This window comes from Panthera onca, chromosome D1 (assembly GCF_046562875.1).
Source record: "Panthera onca isolate mPanOnc1 chromosome D1, mPanOnc1 haplotype 2, whole genome shotgun sequence".
NCBI lineage: Eukaryota > Metazoa > Chordata > Mammalia > Carnivora > Felidae > Panthera > Panthera onca.
The window spans coordinates 57,645,776-57,666,083 of NC_138348.1; the positions used below are offsets into that span (position 1 = coordinate 57,645,776).

At 37.3% G+C, this 20,308-nt stretch overlaps 1 protein-coding gene across 3 annotated transcripts in view; it reads left to right on the forward strand.

Annotated features, from left to right (window-relative positions):
- The window catches only part of PPME1 (protein phosphatase methylesterase 1), an 89,244-nt gene that overhangs the window by 36,857 nt on the left and 32,079 nt on the right, over positions 1-20,308 (forward strand). For all 3 annotated transcript variants that reach the window (XM_081790326.1, XM_081790328.1, XM_081790327.1), the window contains 2 exons: positions 18,589-18,646; positions 19,111-19,162. In XM_081790326.1, coding sequence (XP_081646452.1) covers positions 18,589-18,646; positions 19,111-19,162 — 110 coding nt within the window. The remainder of the gene's footprint in view (positions 1-18,588; positions 18,647-19,110; positions 19,163-20,308) is intronic.

Below are 20,308 nucleotides of genomic sequence, written 5' to 3' on the forward strand. Positions count from 1 at the left end.
CATGGCTTATTTATGCCTGGCACATAATTGTATGCTCAAGGAATGTTTCTTGAACGAACAAGTAACAGCATCACACGCCTGTTCCTAATGTAGCAGCTGTAGTAGTAAATGTACTCCGGTTGCCCGGTACTTCTGGTGGTCAGAGCCACCAGAAATTGTTCATGTACTATGACTTGGCTGGCTCTGCTCTAAACTAGTACACTGTCACTGGGCAGCTAACACCAAGACATGGAAGGAAAGAAATGTGTGACTGCAGAGGGGAAAGAAGCTCCCTCTTAATTGGTGTGTCACATTCATACAACGGAGTTGAAACTTGCTAGGGATAGTGACTCCAGGCTCTACATCGTAAGAAATTTGGCAAAAAGTAATGTTTGGTTAGGAAAAGCTTTATTCCAAGGACAGTAGATAGTGGGTCACAAGATTTTATAAAATTTTGATGAGAATTACCTATGTAAGCCAATAGTAGTCTCACTATATTCTTTGAACTTTTGATCTGCTAATATCAAGAGTCCCTAGGACTCTAATATAAAATCAGAGCTAATGTTACCTAGTTGAGTGTTCAGAGTCCTTAGAGATGAGGGATCTGCATAGGGCTAGAACAGATTCCCTGTAAAACAGCTATTGCTTTTGACACTAAGGGAAGGAAAAATGAAGTAGGAATTGGAAGATGTGATTTCTAGTCCCAGTTTTGCCAGTATTGGTAATATATCCTTGAAGAAGCTACTTAAACCATTGAGCAAGCCATGTAAACTTTTATTCTCCAAATAGTCTTACATTTCAAGGTTTCCTTGAAAATTATGTAAAATAATGGAATATGAAAACTGTAAATTTTAAAGTCATGTATAAATATCCTAATAAGTGATTTGTTGACATATATCGATAATAAATATTTTTATCTCATAGGTAGAAACAAGTAATATGGAAAGTGCCTGGCATAGAGGAGGGGATTGATAAATAGCTGCTGACGTTGTTATACTTGTTATTGTAGAGGATACTCTAGTTCTTCTTTTACCAAAGTGTATTCTACAGATTACAAATCCCATGAGATATTAATGAAATAGGGTTTTTGTGATTAAATGAGTTTAAGAAATATTACATACAATGTTCTCTTATCTCTCAGAAATTCACTATATATCAGTACGTTACTAAAGCCTTAGGCATGTTCTTCTAAGTTAATCTATTTCATTTCAACTGTCTTCTAAATGTATTCTATCACTCAGTTCCTTTTTTCTTCTTTTTTTAATGTTTATTTATTTCTTTCGAGAGAGACAAGGGACAGAGCAGCAAGTGAAGGATGGGCAAAGGGAAAGAATCCCAAGCAGGTTCTGTGCTGTCAGTACAGATCAACATGGGTCTTGATCTCATGAACTGTGAGATCATGACCTGAACTGAAATCAAGAGTCTGGACATTTAGCCGACTGAGCCACCCAGGCACCCCTCAATTCCTTTTTTCTAAAAACATCTATTAGCATTCCAAAACTTTGTGAAAGTTTTTCATAGATAGGTCATTATGCCCCAGTTGTTTACCTGGTTTACTTATATAATCAAGGAAATTCTCTACTACTCAACTTAATGGCTTGGGCTTTTACTGGCTAAATTTACCTGCCCTTTTTTGTTGTTATTCTTGACAGTGTACCAGCCTGCTAAATGAGTTTATATGTGACAGTGCTTTAAAAATAAGAATGGCTAGGGGCGCCTGGGTGGCGCAGTCGGTTAAGCGTCCGACTTCAGCCAGGTCACAATCTTGCGGTCCGTGAGGGGCGTGAGTTCGAGCCCCGCGTCAGGCTCTGGGCTGATGGCTCGGAGCCTGGAGCCTGTTTCCGATTCTGTGTCTCCCTCTCTCTCTGCCCCTCCCCCGTTCATGCTCTGTCTCTCTCTGTCCCAAAAATAAATTAAAAAAAAAAAAAAAAAAAAAAAAAAAAAATAAGAATGGCTATGTAAACATTAGTGCTGTGGCAACTGACTTGACTCCAGAGGTCATATTTTCGTAAACACTAGAACATGATCCAGTAGGCAGCCATGTCAAACAGCAGGAACAGACCCAAGTACCTTATAATCATGAGAAGCAGAATTTCCCTCAGACATCAACCCAGATGATAATTGGTAAAATAAGGTAGTAAAATAGAAACAAAAAGGCACTAGCATAGCAGGAGGATGAGTGTATTAACAACCAAAAGAAGACAGGGAACAACTGTGATTGATATTTGGGATGCTAGATCATGAGATCCTTGATAGAACTGTGCCTCATTCACTCTTAATATGACAGCATACAGGACCTGTGTTGGGAGTTGTTGCTCAATAGTTATTCCTTGAGTAAGTTAACATCAGTCTTGAACAATTAAGAAAAGGTTAAATTTTGTACATTGTATCCTGTTTGAGAAAGAAGAAAAGATGTAATTATCCTAAAGATTTTGTCAAATGTTAGTAAGCCGTTTACATATGGCTGATACATAAGGAAGTTATATAACATGGTTAGAATCCCAAACACAGGATATGCGACACTAAGGACATAAAGAAACAATTCATGGAGAACAAACAGGAGAAAGTTCATCCTCACTAGTAATCAGATATGATTAACATAGGAGGTATCATTTGTTTTTGATATCAAATTAATATTATCCAAAACTAATTCTCAGTGTTGGCAAAGGCACTAGAAAACAAATACATTCTAATTTTTTTTTCAACGTTTTTTTTTTTTTTTTTTTTTTTTTTTTTTATTTTTGGGACAGAGAGAGACAGAGCATGAACGGGGGAGGGGCAGAGAGAGAGGGAGACACAGAATCGGAAACAGGCTCCAGGCTCCGAGCCATCAGCCCAGAGCCTGACGCGGGGCTCGAACTCACAGACCGCGAGATCGTGACCTGGCTGGAGTCGGACGCTTAACCGACTGCGCCACCCAGGCGCCCCACATTCTAATTTTTTTTAATGTTTATTTATTTTTTGAGAGACAGAGCATGAGTGGGGGAGGAGCAGAGAGAAAGGGAGACACAAAATCTAAATCAGGCTCAGGCTCAGGCTGTGAGCTGGCAGCACAGAGCCCAACACAGGGCTTGAACCCACAAGTCGTGAGATCATGACCTGAGCTGAAGTCGCATGCTTAACCAACCGAGCCACCCAGCTGCCCCAATAAGAAATGTTCTAATGCTGCTCTTTTGTGCATATAAGCTTCATAAGAAAAACAAAATAAGGGTTAGCTTGGTGAAAGCCAGGGTCAGTGGTGTGTGTGGTTTAGAGGGTCCAACTCTATTTCAGCTCAGGTCATGATCTCACAGTTCATGACATTGAGCCCCACATCAGGCTCCACGCTCACAGTGTGGAGCCTACTTGGGATTCTCTCAGTCTCTCTCTCTCTCTCTCTCTCTCTCTCTCTCTCTGCCTCTGCCCCTCCCTCACTCGTGTATGCGCACATGCTCTTTTTCTCTCTCAAACTTTAAAAAAAAGAAAAATATGAGAGTTCACTCTTTAATAAGATCAACCAATCAGGAAATAACTTGTTAAATCCCTGCTTTGTACCAGGCATAATGTTAGGTGGTATGGATACAGTAGAGAATTAAACACATCCTATCCTCTTGTTCATATGATGTTTTAAATCTAATGGGGAAGATAGGAAAAATGAAGATGGCACATGTAAACAAATAACACAGCAAAAAACTTAAGCAGCTTTCATCTCAAACAGATTGGGGTTTGAATTTCAAAACAACTTAATCTGTCAGGCTTTTGTTTCTCAGTCTGTAAATGTGTATAATAACACCTAAGTCAATAGGGAAATTGTGAGAATAAATAAAAGATATGAGTGAGCCTCTTGATAAAGTGTTTGACTCAAGCACTCAGTTTTAGACAAATTTACAGCATCTCTGTACAAGATACAAAAGTAACAGAGGAGGAAATTATTAACCCTGGTGATGATTGAGGGGACTATAAGGAAAGTTTCATAAGAGAGAAGACATCTGAACTAGATTTTGAAGACTGAATAGAAGTTGGATTATAAAGAAAGCATTCCAAGGAGAGAGAAATGTAAAAGCAGTGAAAACTGTAACAATGAAGTGTGTTTTGGAAATTATCAGTAGCTTGAGTACAGAGTATGAGGATAGTGAGCAGGGAAAGAGGTGCCTAGAGATCACAGGGGAAAAATTATGGGAGGACCTTTTGTATCAGGAAGTACACCTTATCCTTTAGTTCAGGGTAATAGTAGATACCTGTTTTTAATTTTTTTTTTTTTTAACGTTTATTTTTGGGGACAGAGAGAGACAGAGCATGAATGGGGGAGGGGCAGAGAGAGAGGAAGACACAGAATCGGAAGCAGGCTCCAGGCTCTGAGCCATCAGCCCAGAGCCCGACGTGGGGCTCGAACTTATGGACCGCGAGATCGTGACCTGAGCCGAAGTCGGACGCCCAACCGACTGAGCCACCCAGGCTCAGATACCTGTTTTTAAACACTTCCCCCATCCATATCCACATTAAGTATATCTTAGGATGTCAAAATTGGCAAGGGGTATGTAAAGTATGTTTAGTTTGAAATAATCACAAACATATCCAGACTGGGAAGTTCTGGGAAGTTGAGTATTTTGATATACCTCTACCTACTTCTAATTGAGTGTCACAGTTATAGGCAATAAGTTATTGAAGGGTGTTAGTCAAGATACTACTATAGCTAATGGATTGGGCCAGAGACACAAATGGAGGCAGGCAGACTAGTTAAAAGACTATTCTTGTATTACACAATTCTAAATATTTGCTATCTTGTGAAATGTTGATTTCTCCCCAGAAGGAGAAAGTTCAATTAATTTTTTTCACCATGTAAAAACACTACTTAGACTGGTACTGTTTTAAGCAGCCCAATTTATTCATGAATGTAGCATCAGTCTAATACTAAAACTAGGCCACAAAAATGCAGGAAAACTATGAGCCAGTTTCAATTTCAATTATCAAATAGATGCAAAATCCTAAATAACAGCAGATTGAATCCAGTAGTATAGTAAAATAATAAATAGATTAGAAAATCTATCAGTATAAGGGTGCTTGGGTGACTCAGTCAGTTAAGTGTCCAACTCTTGATTTCAGCTCAGGTCATGGTCAGTTCGTGAGATTGAGCCCCACATCAGGCTCTGTGCTGACAGTGTGGAGCCTACTTGGGATTCTCTCTCTCTCTCTCTCTCTCTCTCTCTCTCTCTCTCTCCCCCTCCCTCCCTCCCTCTCTCCCCCCCCGCCCCTCTCTTTGCCCCTCCCGCTCATTCTGTCTTTCTCTTTCAAAATAAATAAACATTAAAAAAAAAAAAAAAAAAAAAAGAACATCTATCAGTGTAATTAATCTCTTGCTTAACTTGATACCCAAAACAGGACTTGATCAAATACAGTACCCACTTAGGTTGCAAACTTCTGGCACCTGGGAATAAGTGAATAACTTCTTTTTTTGTTTTTTAATTTAATTTATTTTTTTTAATTTACATCCAAGTTAGTTAGCATATAGTGCAACAATGATTTCAGGAGTAGATTCCTTAATGCCCCTTACCCATTTAGCCCAACCCCCTCCCACAACCCCTCCAGTAACCCTCTGTTTGTTCTCCATATTTAAGAGTCTCTTATGTTTTGTCCCCTTCCCTGTTTTTATATTATTTTTGCTTCCCTTCCCTTATGTTCATCTGTTTTGCATCTTAAAGTCCTCATATGAGTGAAGTCATATGATATTTGTCTTTCTCTGACTAATTTCGCTTAGCATGATACCCTCTAGTTGCATCCATGTAGTTGCACATGGCAAGATTTCATTCTTTTTGATTGCCAAATAATACTCCATTGTGTATATATACCACATCTTCTTTATCCATAAGTGAATAACTTCCTTAACTTTATTGAATTTATATACCAAAAAATTATATAAATATACTTAGTGGTGAAATATTAGACACTTTCCTTTAAAGTCAGGGACAAGATAGGGGTAATTTTTCCAACATTATACTGGAGGTTCTGGCTAAACAATAAAACTAGGAAGAAAAATGAGTTTTAAAGACTTGAAAAGAATGAGAATTGTCATTACTTACAAATATTATTGTCTTTCTAGAATATCAAGGAAAATCAACTGAAAAACTAGTTAAGCCTTAGTTTACAAGGTCAGTATCTTAAAATCTGCCTTTTCTAAGTTGGGAAATATCACAGGAAAAATGATCCTATTCATGAAAGCAACAAAACTATAAAATCTGGGAATAAGCCTTACTTAAAAAAAAAAATAGCATAAGATATTTATTGAGAAAACATTAAACTTCACAGAATCATGTTCCTGTATGTTCTGACAAACTTGTTAAAATCTCACTTGGGTTTTTCATGAGACTTTATCAACAAACTCTAAAATACACACAGAAAAATAAATGCCTGATAATGACCAAGATAATTTTGAAAAAGTGCGAAGGGACTTGCCCTCTCAGATATGAAAACATACTCTAAAACTATCAATAGTGTGGTATTGGCAGAAAGAATCAAGAAATAAATCCATGTATAAAACACAAGTTAATATACCATAAAAATAACAATCCAAATGGATTTAACTACCAAATTTAAAAAAACAAACCTTAAGAACGTATATGATGTTGGGGCAGGGCTTTTTAAAGTTAACCACAAGAAGTAAAAGCCATAAAACCCACAGACCGTGAGATCATGACCTGAGCTGAAGTCGGACGCCCAACTGACTAAGCCACCCAAGTGCCCAATGTTTATTTTTGAGAGAGAGAGGGACAGAATACGACTTGGGGAAGGGCAGAGAGAGAGGGAGATACAGAATCCAAAGCAGGCTCCAGGCTCTGAGCCGTCAGCACAGCTCAAATCCACAAACCATGACATCATGACTGAGCCAAAGTCAGATGCTTAACTGACTGAGCCACCCAGATGCCCCAGCAAAAGTAGTTCTAAGAGAGAAGTATATAGCAATACAGGCCTATCTCGAGAAACAAGAAAAAAGCTCAAACAATCTAATCCTCACCTGAAGGAACTAGAAAAAAGAGCAAAGCCCAAGGTGAGTAGAAGAAAGAAAATAAAGATCAAAGCAGAAATAAAAGACCTAGAGACTAAAAGAATAGAAAAAAAATCAGTCAAACCAAGAGCTGGTACTTTGAAAAGATAACAAAAATTGACAGACTCTTAACCAGACTCATCAAGAAAAAATAGGACCCAAATAGGTAAAATCAGCAATCAGAGAAGTAACAGCTGATACCACAGAAATACAAAGGACTATAAGAAAATACTATGAAAAATCATATGCCAACAAACTGGACAACCTAGAAGAAATGGATAAATTTCTAGAAACATACAGTCTTCCAAAACTGGACCAGGAAGAAATAGAAAACCTGAATAGACCAATTACAAGAAATGAAATTGAGGGACACCTGGGTGGCTCAGTTGGTTGAGTGTCTGACTCTAATTTTGGCTCAGGTCATGATCTCACAGTTCATGGGTTTGAACCCCTGCCTCATGCTCAGTGTTGACAGCAGGGGGCCTGCTTGGGATTCTCTCTCCCTCTCTCTCTGCCTCTCTCCCGCTTGAGCACACTCTTGTTTTCTCTCAATAAATAAATAAACTTAAAAAAAAAAAAAAGAAGAAATGAAATTGAATCAGTAATCTAAAAACTACCAGAAAATAAAAGTCCAGGACCAATTGGATTCGCAAGTGAATTCCACCAGACATTCAAAGAAGAGTTAATACCCATTCTCCTCAAAGAATTCCAAAAAAATAGAAGAGGAAGGAAAGCTTCCAAATATATTCTACAAGGCCAGCATTGTCCTGATACAAAAATCAGACAAAGACACTACAAAAAAAAAAGCCTGTGGACCAACAGCCGTGATGAACATAGATGCAAAAGTCCTTAAAAAAATACAAGCTTACAGCATACAGCAATAAATTAAAAGGATCATTCAGCACAATCAGGTGGGACTTATCCCTGGGATGCAGGGATGGTTCAGTATTCACAAATCAGTCAACATCATATACCACATCAACAAAATGAAGAATAAAAATCATGACCATCTTAATAGATGCAGAGAAAGCATTTAACAAGACTAACATCTATTCATGATAAAAACTCAATAAAATGGGGTTAGAGGGAACATACCTCAACATAATAAAGACCATATATGGAAAACCCACAGCTAACATCATATTCAGTAATGAAAAACTGAAAGCTTTCTCTCTAAGATCAGGAACAAGACAAAGATTCCACTCTAACCATTTTTATTCAACATAGTAGAAGTCCTAGCCATAGTAATCATGCAAGAAAAATAAGAGGCATCCATATTCGTAAAGAAGTTAAATTGTCACTGTTTACAGATGACATACTATATATATAGAAAACTCTAAAAATTCCACTAAAAACTACTAGAAGTAATAAATGAATTCAGTAAAGTGGCAAGATACAAAATACCCAGAAATCGGTAGCATTTCTATTCACTAACAGTGAAGTGACAAAAAGAGACTTTAAAAATACTATTTACAGTTAATACCAAAAAGAATAAAATACTTAATAAACTTAACCAAAGAAGTGAAAGACCTGTACTCTGAAAAATATAAAACACTAGTGAGAGAAATTGAAGATGACACAAACAAATGGAAAGATACTCCCTGCTTATGGATTGGAACAATTAATATTGTCAAAATATCCTTATTACCCAAAGCAATCTACAGATTCAGTGCAGTCACTATCAAAATACCAGCAGCATTTTTCACAAAACTAGAACAATAATACTAAAACTTGTATGGGTCTCCAGAAGACACCAAATAGCCAAAGAAATCCTGAGAAAGGTACCACAATTACAGATTTCAAGATGTGCTACAAAGCTGTAGTAGTCAAAACAGTATGATACTGGCACAAAAACTGACACATAGAGTGGCGCCTGGGTGGCTCAGTTGGTTAAGCGCTAGACTCCTGATGCTGGCTCAGGTCATGATCTTACGGTTGTGAGATTGAGCCCTATGTTGGGCTCTGCACTGGCATGGAGCCTGCTTGGGATTCTCTCTCCCCCTCTAACCCTCCCCACTTGCTCGCTCTCTCTCTCTCTCTCAAAAAAAAAAAAAAAAAAATAGACACATAGATCAATGGAACAAGATAGAGACCCCACAAATAAACCTCATATATATATGTAAATGTCATATATACAGTCAATCTATGATAAAGTGGGAAAGAATATATAACAGGGGAAAGAGTCTTTTCATAAATGGTACTGGGAAAACTGGACTATTTTCTGGCACCATACATAAAAATAATCTCAAAATGGGTTAAAGACCTAAATGTGAGACCCGAAACCATAAAAAATCCTAGAAGAGAACACAGGCAGTAATTTCTCTGACCTCAGTCATAACAACATATTTTTGAGGTGGGGAGGGGCAGAGGGAGAAAGAGAATCCTAAGCAGGCTCCATGCTCAGCTCAGAGCCCAATGCAGGGCACAATCTCATGACTGTGAGATCATGACCTGATCTGAAATCAGGAGTCAGATGCTTAACCAACTGAACCACCTAGGTGTCCCTGAACATTTTTTAGGTAAGTCTCCTACGTCAAGGGAAACAAAAGCAAAAATAAACTATTAGAACTACATCAAAATAAAAAAGCTTTTGGAAAGCAAAGGAAACCATCAACAAAACAAAAGGATGGTTGTCTCCTACTGAATGGAAGATATTTGCAAATGATATATCTAATAAAGGTTTAATATCCAAAAATATATAAAGAATTCCTATAACTTGACCAAAAAACAGTCCAATTAAAAAATGGGCAGAAGACCTGAATAGACATTTTTCTAATGAAGACATACAGATGGCCAATAGACACATGAAAAGATACTGAACATCACCAATGATCAGGAAAATGCAAATCTAAACCACTATGGGGTATCACCTCACACCTGTTGCAGTCACTAAAATCAAGAAGACAAGAAACAAGGAGTGTTAGGATGTGGAGAAAAGGAAACCCTCAGGCACTGTTGGTGAGAATGTAAATTGGTATAGCTACTGTGGAAAGCAGTATTGAGGTTCCTCAAAAAATTAAAAACAGAAATAACATATGATCCAAGAATTCCACTATTAAGTATTTACCTAGGGAAAACAAAAACACTGGTTCAAAAAGATACATGCACCCCTTATGTTTATTGCAGTATTATTTACAGTAGCCAAGACATGTAAGCAACCTAAGAGTCCATCAGTAGATGAATGGGTAAGGAAAATGTGGTATACAAAGGAATATTACACAACCATAAGAAAGGATGAGATCTGCCATTTCAGGCAACATGGATGGACCTTGAGGGTGTTATGCTAAGTGAATTAAGTCAGACTGAGAAAGGTAAATACCATATGATACCACTCACAAATGGAGGCCAACAAATGAATAAATAAAAAGCAGAATCAGAACTATAAATACCAAGAATAAACTGTTGATTACCAGAGGGAAAGGGGGACACTGGGCAAAATGGGTGAAGGGGAGAGGGAGATACAGGTCTCCAGTTATGGGATGAGTAGGTCACGGGAATAAAAAGCATAGCATAAGGTCAGCAGTCAATGATGTTGTAATGGGACAGATGGTGGCTATACTTATGAACATAGCATAATATATAAACCTGTCAAATCACTAAGGTGTATACCTGAATCTGATGTGACATTATAAATCAACTACACTAAAAAAAAAGAAAAGAAGAGTGGTCAGATAAGTCTAGTTCTTAAATAGCTGCATTTCATTGAAACATTCCAAAAGTGGGAAAGTTGTGCCATTTGAGACAAGATCTGGAATGACTATTATGGATGTGCTCTGACACTTTTTCATTACTTATGAAACGTGTTGAATTTACTTTGTTCTTTTATTGTTTCCTATTCTTAATTTGCCACACTAGGATATACACATCATGAGAACAGGAACATTGCCTGTCTTTTTCATACCGCAACCCCATTATGCAATTGGTGCCAGATTTTTATAAGCTATAGAAAGATTTGTTAAATAAGTGAATGGAAAAATCAATTTTATAACATTATTGTCAGTGTTTTCTGACAGGCACATAAGATTATAAATTATTGCTTTTAAGTTAAAATTGGAATTGACAGTTACTTCCTTCAAATGCATATTTTGTTGTTATCTTTTTTTTTTTTAATATAGAGCAGTAAAGCATACTTGACACAATCTTTGCCACTTAATTTTATTTCCAAAATACAGATTTGTTTTTGGCATTGAAGACTTTACTGCCACCATAATGTGTTAAATAACTCTAGTAAATTAGTTTTCAAGAACAAATAGCAAAGTATAGTAGAATTTCAGTCCATTATTCTCTTTTAAAGTTACTCATTTTTCTTTTCTAAAAAATTTTTTTAAGTTTATTTGAGAGGCAGCATGAGTTGGGGAGAGGCAGAAAGAGAGGGAGAACGAGAATCCCAAGCAGACTCCGCAGTGTCAGCACAGAGCCTGATGTGGGGCTTGAACCCACTAACTCACGAAACCTGAGCTGAAACCATGTGTTGGATGCTTAACCGACTGAGCCACCCAGACACCCCTATCCATTTTTCATTCATTAGAGTAATGGAAGTAGAAACAGAATTCATTTTCTAGGTGATTTTTTTTTTTTAATTTTAAATGTCTGTTTATATTTGAGAGAGAGTGCACGAGTGTGGGAGGAGCAGAGAAAGACGGAGACAGAATCTGAAGCAGGCTCCAGGCTATGAGCTGTTAGCACAGAGCCTGATATAGGACTTGAACTCATGAACCATAAGATCATGACATGAGCCAAAGTTGGACACTTAATCGACTGAGCCACCCAGACCCCCCTCTAGGTGATTATTAAAAATTTTATTTACTTAAATAATCTCTACACCCAATGTGTGGCTTGAACTCACAACCCTGAAATCAAGAGTTGCACGTTTCTATGACTAAGCTAGCCAGGTGCCCCTCTGGCTGATTTTTAAAATGTGATTTAATATACTAACAGTGAACTCTCTGAAAAAGAATAAAATGGTCCCACCTATAATAGCAAATAAATAAAACACTTAGGAATAAATTTAACCAAGGTGGTGAAATATCCGTGCACTGAAAATTGTAAGACATTGATGAAAGAAATTGAAGAAGACAAATAAATGGAAAGGTACCCCATATTCATGGATCAGAAGAATTAATATTGTTAAAATGTCCATATTACCCAAAGCCATCTACAGATTCAATGCAATACGTGTCAAAATTTCAATGACATTTTCCACGGAAAAAGAAAAAGTCCTAAAATTGGAGTGGGACAACAAAAGTATTGAATAGCCAAAACAATTCTGAGAAGAAGCCATCACAATTCCTGATTTTAAATTTTATTACAAAGCTATAGTAATCAAAACAGTATGGCACTGGCATAAAAATAGACACTTAGGCCAATGGGACAGAATGAAGACCTCAGGAATAAAGCCATGCATATACAGTTAACTAATATTTGACAAGGAAGCCAAGAAGACTCCATGGAGAAAGGGTAATCTTTTCAGTAAATAGTATTGGTAAAACTGGATAACCACATACAAAATGAAATTGGACCTCTGTCTCACATCACTCACAAAAATTAACTTGAAATGAATTCAAGATTTAAATGTGAGACCTGAACCTGTAAAACCACCAAAAGAATATATAAGAAAAAAAACCCCTAGGGGCGCCTGGGTGGCTCAGTCGGTTAAGCGTCCGACTTCAGCTCAGGTCACGATCTCACGGTCTGTGAGTTCGAGCCCCGCATCAGGCTCTGGGCTGATGGCTCAGAGCCTGGAGCCTGCTTCCGATTCTGTGTCTCCCTCTCTCTCTGCCCCTCCCCCATTCATGCTCTGTCTCTCTCTGTCCCAAAAATAAATAAACGTTAAAAAAAAAAATTAAAAAAGAAAAAAAACCCCTAGACATTGGTCTTGGCAATGATTTTTTGGGTATAACACTAAAAGTACAAGCAACAAAAGCATAAAGAAACAAGTGGGACTACATCAAACTATCATCAAAATGAAAAGGGAACCTATGGAATAGGAGAAAATTTTTGCAAACCATCTATGTGATAAGTGGTTAATATCCAAAATGTGTAAGGAATCCATACAACGCAATAGCAAAAAAAAAAAAAAAAAAATCCAGTTGAAAAATGGACAAAAGACTGGAGCCCCTGGGTGGATCAGTTGGTTAAACGTTCGACTTTGGCTAGGTAAGTTAAACTCACGGCTCATGAGTTCAAGCCGCACTGGGGACTATGTGCTGACAGCTCTAAGCCTAGAGCCTGCTTCACATTCTGTATCTCCCTCTCTCTCTGCCCTTCCCCTGCTCATGCTCTCTCTCTCTCTCTCTCTGTTACTCAAAAACAAACATTAAAAAAATTTTTTTAAACAAAAATGGGCAAAAGAATAGACATATTTCCAAAGAAGACGTGCAAATGGCCAACAGGTACATGAAAATATGTTCAGCATCACTAATCAGGAAAATACAAATCAAAACCACAATGAGATGCTACCTCACAACTGTTGGAATGGCTGTTATCAAAAAGACAAGAGACAAGCATTGGCAAAGCTGTAGACAAAAGGGAACACTTGTGCACTGTTGGTGGGAATATAAATTGGTACAGTCACTATGGAAAACAGTATAGAATTCCTCAAAACATTAAAAATAGAATTACCATGTGAGCCAGTAATCCCACTTCTGGATGTATATCTACAGGAAATGAAAAAAAACACTTTCAGAGAGGTATGTGTACCTCATGTTTGTAGTATTACTGACAATAAGCAAGATATGGAAACAACCTAAACATTCAACATAAATAGATAAAGAAACTGATACACACACACGAATATTATTCAGCCATAAAAAAGAAGGAAATCCTGCCTTTTGTAACAACATGGAGAACCTTGAAGGCTTTATATTATGCTAGGTGAAATAAGAGAAAGACTAATAATACTTCATGTTCTTACTTGTATGCAGAATCTAAAAAAGTCAAATTTATAGTAATAGATATTAATATTATTTGTCAAGGGCTGCAAGGTGGGGGAAATTGGGAGATATTTGTCGAAAGGTATAAGCTCTTGGCTATAAGATTAAGTTCTCGGGATCTAATGTACTACATTACATACTGTGTGGTATGTATATACTGTTAATTGCTTATTCTCTATTGTATACTTGGAACTTAAGAGAGTCTATCTTAAATGTTCTCACCACGCATAAGAGTAAATGGTAATCATGTGGGGGGATAGAAATCTTAACTAACCTTATTGTGATAATCATTTTGCAGTATACATATTTATCAAATCATCACATTGTACAACTTAAACTTACATGTAATATGTCAGTAATATCTCGATAAATCTGAAGAAAAAAAAGCCATCTTTACCAAGATGACAGAGGGCTACATCAAAGAGATTTATCTCCTCTCTTTCTTATTACTTTTCTATATTTTCAACACTTTTATAATGAGACTGTATTCAAGATGATATATTTAATCACTTAGAAATAAAATGAGGGGGAAGGTGACTTAAGAAATTTGACTTGTTTTATGTTATACATTGACTGTTATATTTGTAACTTACCTTGATTCTAGTTCTGTTTTTACTACTAACCTGTTTTATGACCCTGAGCAAATAATTTCCTTTCTCTTGGCCTCAGTTTCCTCGCTTATAAAATGTGAGGGTTAGGCTAGACCCATTATATTCCCAAAAGGTAAAAAATGTTGATGACATTTACTAACACTAGTTATGATGTATTGTCAAAGAATCTAGTTTATTTGAGGAAGAAGCTCTCCAATTATTCCAGGTTTGTTTAAACTTCAAAAATTGTACCTCCTCATGATATGATTTTTTTCAATATATTTTTATTTAACTGTGGTACAAGGTTGTGTATACTACTGTATCTATCTTTTTTTTTTTTTTAATTTTTCTTGATGTTTATTTATTCTGGGAGAAAACAGACAGAGTGTGAGAAGGGAAGGGGCAGGGAGAGGGAGAGATACAGAATCTGAGGCAGGCTCTGGGCTCTGAGCTGTCAGCACAGAATATGGATGAGAATCATAGGTAATAGTAGAACTCAGAGGTTCATCGTTTTGAGGTGTTTACTGTGTGTTTCATGAAAAGTGAGGAAGAGTTAGGACTTAAAGAGGGATTTAGGTGAAGAGAGCCATATTTTAAAGTCGGGATAGATGGCACAAAAACAGACACTCAGATCAATGGAACAGAATAGAGAACCCAGAAATGGACCTACAAGCATATAGCCAACTAATCTTTGACAAAGCAGGAAAGAATATCCAATGGAATAAAGACAGTCTCTTCAGCAAGTGGTGCTGGGAAAACTGGACAGCGACATGTGGAAGAATGAAACTAGATGACTTTTTTACGCCATGCATAAAAATAAACTCAAAATGGATGAAGGACCTGAATGTGAGACAGGAAATCATCAAAACCCTAGAGGAGAAAGCAAGAAAAAAACCTCTCTGACCTCAGCCACAGCAATTTCTTACTTGACACATCTCCAAGGGCAAGGGAATTAAAAGCAAAAATTATTGAGACCTCATCAAGATAAAAAGCTTCTGCACTGCAAAGGAAACAGTCAACAAAACCAAAAGGCAACTGATGGAATGGGAAAAGATATTTGTAAATGACATATCTGGTAAAAGGTTAGTATCCAAAATCTATAAAGAACTCACCAAACTCCACACCAGAAAAACAAATAATCCAGTGAAGAAACGGGCAGAAAACATGAATAGACACTTTTCTAAAGAAGACATCCAGATGACCAACAGGCACATGCAAAGATGCTCAACATCACTCCTCATCAGGGAATAAAAATCAAAACCACACTCAGATACCACCTCATGCTGGTCAGAGTGGCTAAAATGAACAAATCAGGAGACTATAGATGCTGGAGAGGATGTGGAGAAACGGGAACCCTCTTGCACTGTTGGTGGGAATGCAAACTGGTACAGCCGCTCTGGAAAACAGTGTGGAGGTTCCTCAAAAAATTAAAAATAGATCTACCCTATGACCCAGCAATAGCACTGCTAGGAATTTACCCAAGGAATACAGGAGTGCTGATGCATTAGGGACACTTGTACCCCAGTGTTTATAGCAGCACTTTCAACAATAGTCAAATTGTGGAAAGAGCCTAAATGTCCATCAACTGACAAATGGATAAAGAAGATGTGGTTTATATATACAATGGAATACTACTTGGCAATGAGAAAGAATGAAATCTGGCCATTTGTAGCAACATGGATGGAACTGGAGAGTATTATGATAAGTGAAATAAGTCATACAGAGAAAGACAGATACTATATGTTTTCACTCCTATGTGGATCCTGAGAAACTTAACAGAAGACCATGGGGGAGGAGAAGGGGGGAAACAAGGTTACAGAGAGGGAGAGAGGCAAACCATAAGAGACTCTTAAATACTGAGAACAAACAGGGTTGATGGGAGGTGGGGGAGAGGGGAAAGTGGGTGATGGGCGTTGAGGAGGGCACCTGTTGGGATGAGCACTGTGTGTTGTTTGGAAACCAATTTGACAATAAATTATATTTAATATATTAAAAAAAACCTCTTTGATATTGGCCGCAGCAACTTCTTAACATGTCTCTGGAGGCAAGGGAAACAAAAGCAAAAATGAACTATTGAGACCTCATCAAGATAAAAAGCTTCTGCACAGGAAGGAAACAATCAGCAAAATTAAAAGGCAACCGACAGAATGGGAGAAGATATTTGCAAATGACATATCAGATAAAGGGCAAGTATCAAAAATTTATAAAGAATTTACCAAACTCCACACCCAAAAAACAAATAATCCAGTCAAGAAATGAGCAAAAGACATGAATAGACACTTCTCTGAAGAAGACATCTAGATGGCCAACCAACACATGAAAAAATGCTCAGCATCCCTCAGCATCAGGGAAATATAAATCAAAACCACGATGAGATACCACCTCACACCTGTCAGAATGGCTAACATTAACAACTCAGGCAACAACAGATATTGGTGACGATGCGGACAAGGAGGATCTCTTGCACTGCTGGTAGGAATGCAAACTGGTGCAGCCACTCTGGAAAACAGTACGGAGTTCCTCAAAAAATTGAAAATAGAACTACCCTACAACTCAGCAATTGCACTACTAGGCATTTATCCAAGGGATACAGGTGTGCTGTTTCGAAGGGACACATGCACCCCAATGTTTATAGCAGCACTATCAACAATAGCCAAAGTATGGAAAGAGCCCAAATGTCCATTGATAGATGAATGGATAAAGAAGATGTGTGGAGTATTACTCAGCAATCAAAAAGAATGAAATCTTGCCATTTGCAACTACGTGGATGCAACTAGAGGGTTTTATGCTAAGCGAAATTAGTCAGAGAAAGACAAATATCATATGACTTCACTTATATGAGGACTTTAAGACACACAACAGATGAACGTAAGGAAGGAAAGCAAAAATAATATAAAAACAGGGAGGGGGGGCAAAACAGAAGAAACCCCTAAATATGGAGAACAAACAGAGGGTTACTGGAGGGGTTGTGGGAGAGGCAATGGGCTAAATGGGTAAAGGGCATTAAGGAATCTACTCCTGAAATCATTGTTACACTATATGCTAACTAACTTGGATGTAAATTAAAAAGAAAGAAAATTTAAAAAAAAAGTTGGGATAGAACCAAAGTATGTACAAAAACGAAGAGAATCGTCAGTTTTTTAGTTTTACTTAAAATTGAAAAGTTTTGTATTTCCAATTTGGCTCAGGTCATGATCTCAGGGTCATGGTATCAAGTCCCATGTTGGGCTTTGCACTGAGTGTGGAGCCTGCTTAAGATTCCCTCTCCCCCCCACCCCCCGTTTCCCTCTGCCCCTCTCCCTGCTCGTGTTCTCTCACTCTCTCAAATTAAAAAAAAAACAAAAAACCCATATGATCCAATAATTCCACTACTGGCTAGTGGACTACCCAACACTAATTTGAAAAGATATATGCACCCTTGTGTTTATTGTAGCATTATTTACAATAGCCAACATATAGAAGCAACCTCAGTGTCCGTTGCTAGACAAATGGTTAAAGAAGATGTATATACAGAGAATGGAATATTACACAGCCATAAAAAAGAATGAGATTGTGACATTTACAACAACATGGATAAACCTAGAGAGTATTATGCTAAGTGAAATAAGTCTGAGAAAGACAAATACCATATGATTTCACTTGTATGTGGAATCTAAAAAGAAAAAGAAGAAACAAAGCAGAGTCAGAGCTATAAATACAGAGAACAAACTGATGGTTTAAGAGGGGAAGCAGTCGAGGGATGGACTAAATAGGTATAGGGAAGGGGGAGATATAGGCTTCCAGCTATGGAATGAATAAGTAACAGAAATAAAAGGCACAGCATACAGTCAGTGATACTGTCATAGTGTTTGTATTTGGTGAGCATAAGTTAATGTATAAACTTGTCAAATCACTATGTTATATACCTAAAACTAATGTAACATTATACACCAACTTACTCAAATGAGAAAAAAAAAGGAAAGTCTTCCTTTGATTATCTTGAGATTCTTGAATTCTGATAGGTATTCGTTCAACAGTTATCATTGGTAATGGGGAAAGTTTACTAAACCAGATTTTCTTTTCTTCCTAGGCGGCGATCATTAGTAGGGTTCAGTGTAGAATTGTGGCTTTAGATCTGCGAGGTCATGGTGAGTGATGTACTTAATTAGTCACTAACTCTGATAAATTTGCCAACCCCTTTGAATACTGTTAACTATTACAAGTTTCAATATGGCCACAGAATAACCTGGTCCATTCCATTTGGGCTCTTTGAGGGAAGTCTTAGTTTCCAGCTTTTACAAAAGATATTTTATAAATACACATATATGTTATTGTTTAGCTATGAAAATGTCCTTTAATGTAACCAAATTCTGATGCTGATGATGTATAAGGAATGTAAATAAATCTTTGCTAGGCTACTGGAGTTACATCTTCCTTAGGGTGCCCAATTATCAAGATGCATCTTTAACATAGAAAATCCTTGCTAAGCCCATCATACACAACCATAAAGTCTGCATTTCATTCCCAAAAGTAAGATTTTTAAAAGAGAATACTCTTGCTTTTATCATTTGTATTTTTGGGAATTTTATTTTTTTAAATATTTTCTTTTTAGGTGAAACAAAAGTCAAGAATTCTGAAGACCTGTCTGCAGAAACAATGGCAAAGTAAGTAATGTAATATTGTTTATACATCACCTAGCTTCCATTACTATTATAAATAGTAGTGTAACTATTTACTCTCCTAGTGAGACTGTTGTACAATAATTAGCATAGAGAAAATTTTATTTCTGTTGTTTTTCCCCTGTATTTGGTGTCTCCTTAGTATTTAATCCTGAAAGAAACCTCCATCTTTCTTGATATATTCAGCATTATGTCATCACATAAAGCACTTGAAAATTCTTTGAGTTACAGTTTAGTTTCTGTTGTCTTTTGCAAAGTTTTCTTCTGTTGACAGAGTTGAATAGAATCTGAATATCTATTGGGAACTTATGCTTGAAAAGGGGGTTGTATACAAAAGACCCTGCCATGTAAGATGTTCTTACGGTTTCCTGCCCACGTTCTTTATCCAACTTCCTAGAGAGACAAGAACAAGATATTAAAGAATTAATGAGGGGCACCTGGATGGCTCAGTCAGTTGAGAGTCCACCTTCGATTCAGATCATGATCTCACAGTTCATGAGTTCAAGCTCTGTGTTGGGCTCTGTGCTGACGGCTCAGGGCCTGGAGCCTGCTTTGAATTCTGTGTCTCTCTCTCTTTTTGCCCCTCCCCTGCTCGTGCTCACTCGCTCTCTCTCTCAAAAGTAAAACACACTAAAAAATTTTTTTAGAAAGAAGAATTAGTGATACCCTGGGCCTCAAGGTACAAGATGGCTATAGTATGTACAGTAGCCTCAAACATGGTCACTCATCAGATTTACCTAATAAGTGATTGAAATACAGATGATATGACCTTACCCCAGACCTACTGAGTTAGTGCTTCTACCGGGGGGATCTGGACATTTATTTATATTTTGATAAAGCTCTGTAAAGAAATCCAATGCAGCCAGTCCTGTGACTGGTGTTTGGGAACCACTGACCTATATTGTAAACAGGATTCTTCTAACTACCCGGCTTTAATACATGGTCTCTCAAGTATTTGATCAACTTCGGCCAAAAATATCTTGTCCCTTCTTACTTTAGCAACTTTAATTCAAGAGTAAACTGTGTTACCTTCAGAAATGAAACTCATGTGGTCATAGTTTTATTGTTATAGCAGATACTGTTTGTGTGCTATCTGCCAGACTTTATTAAGTGTAAATTAAGCACTTATTA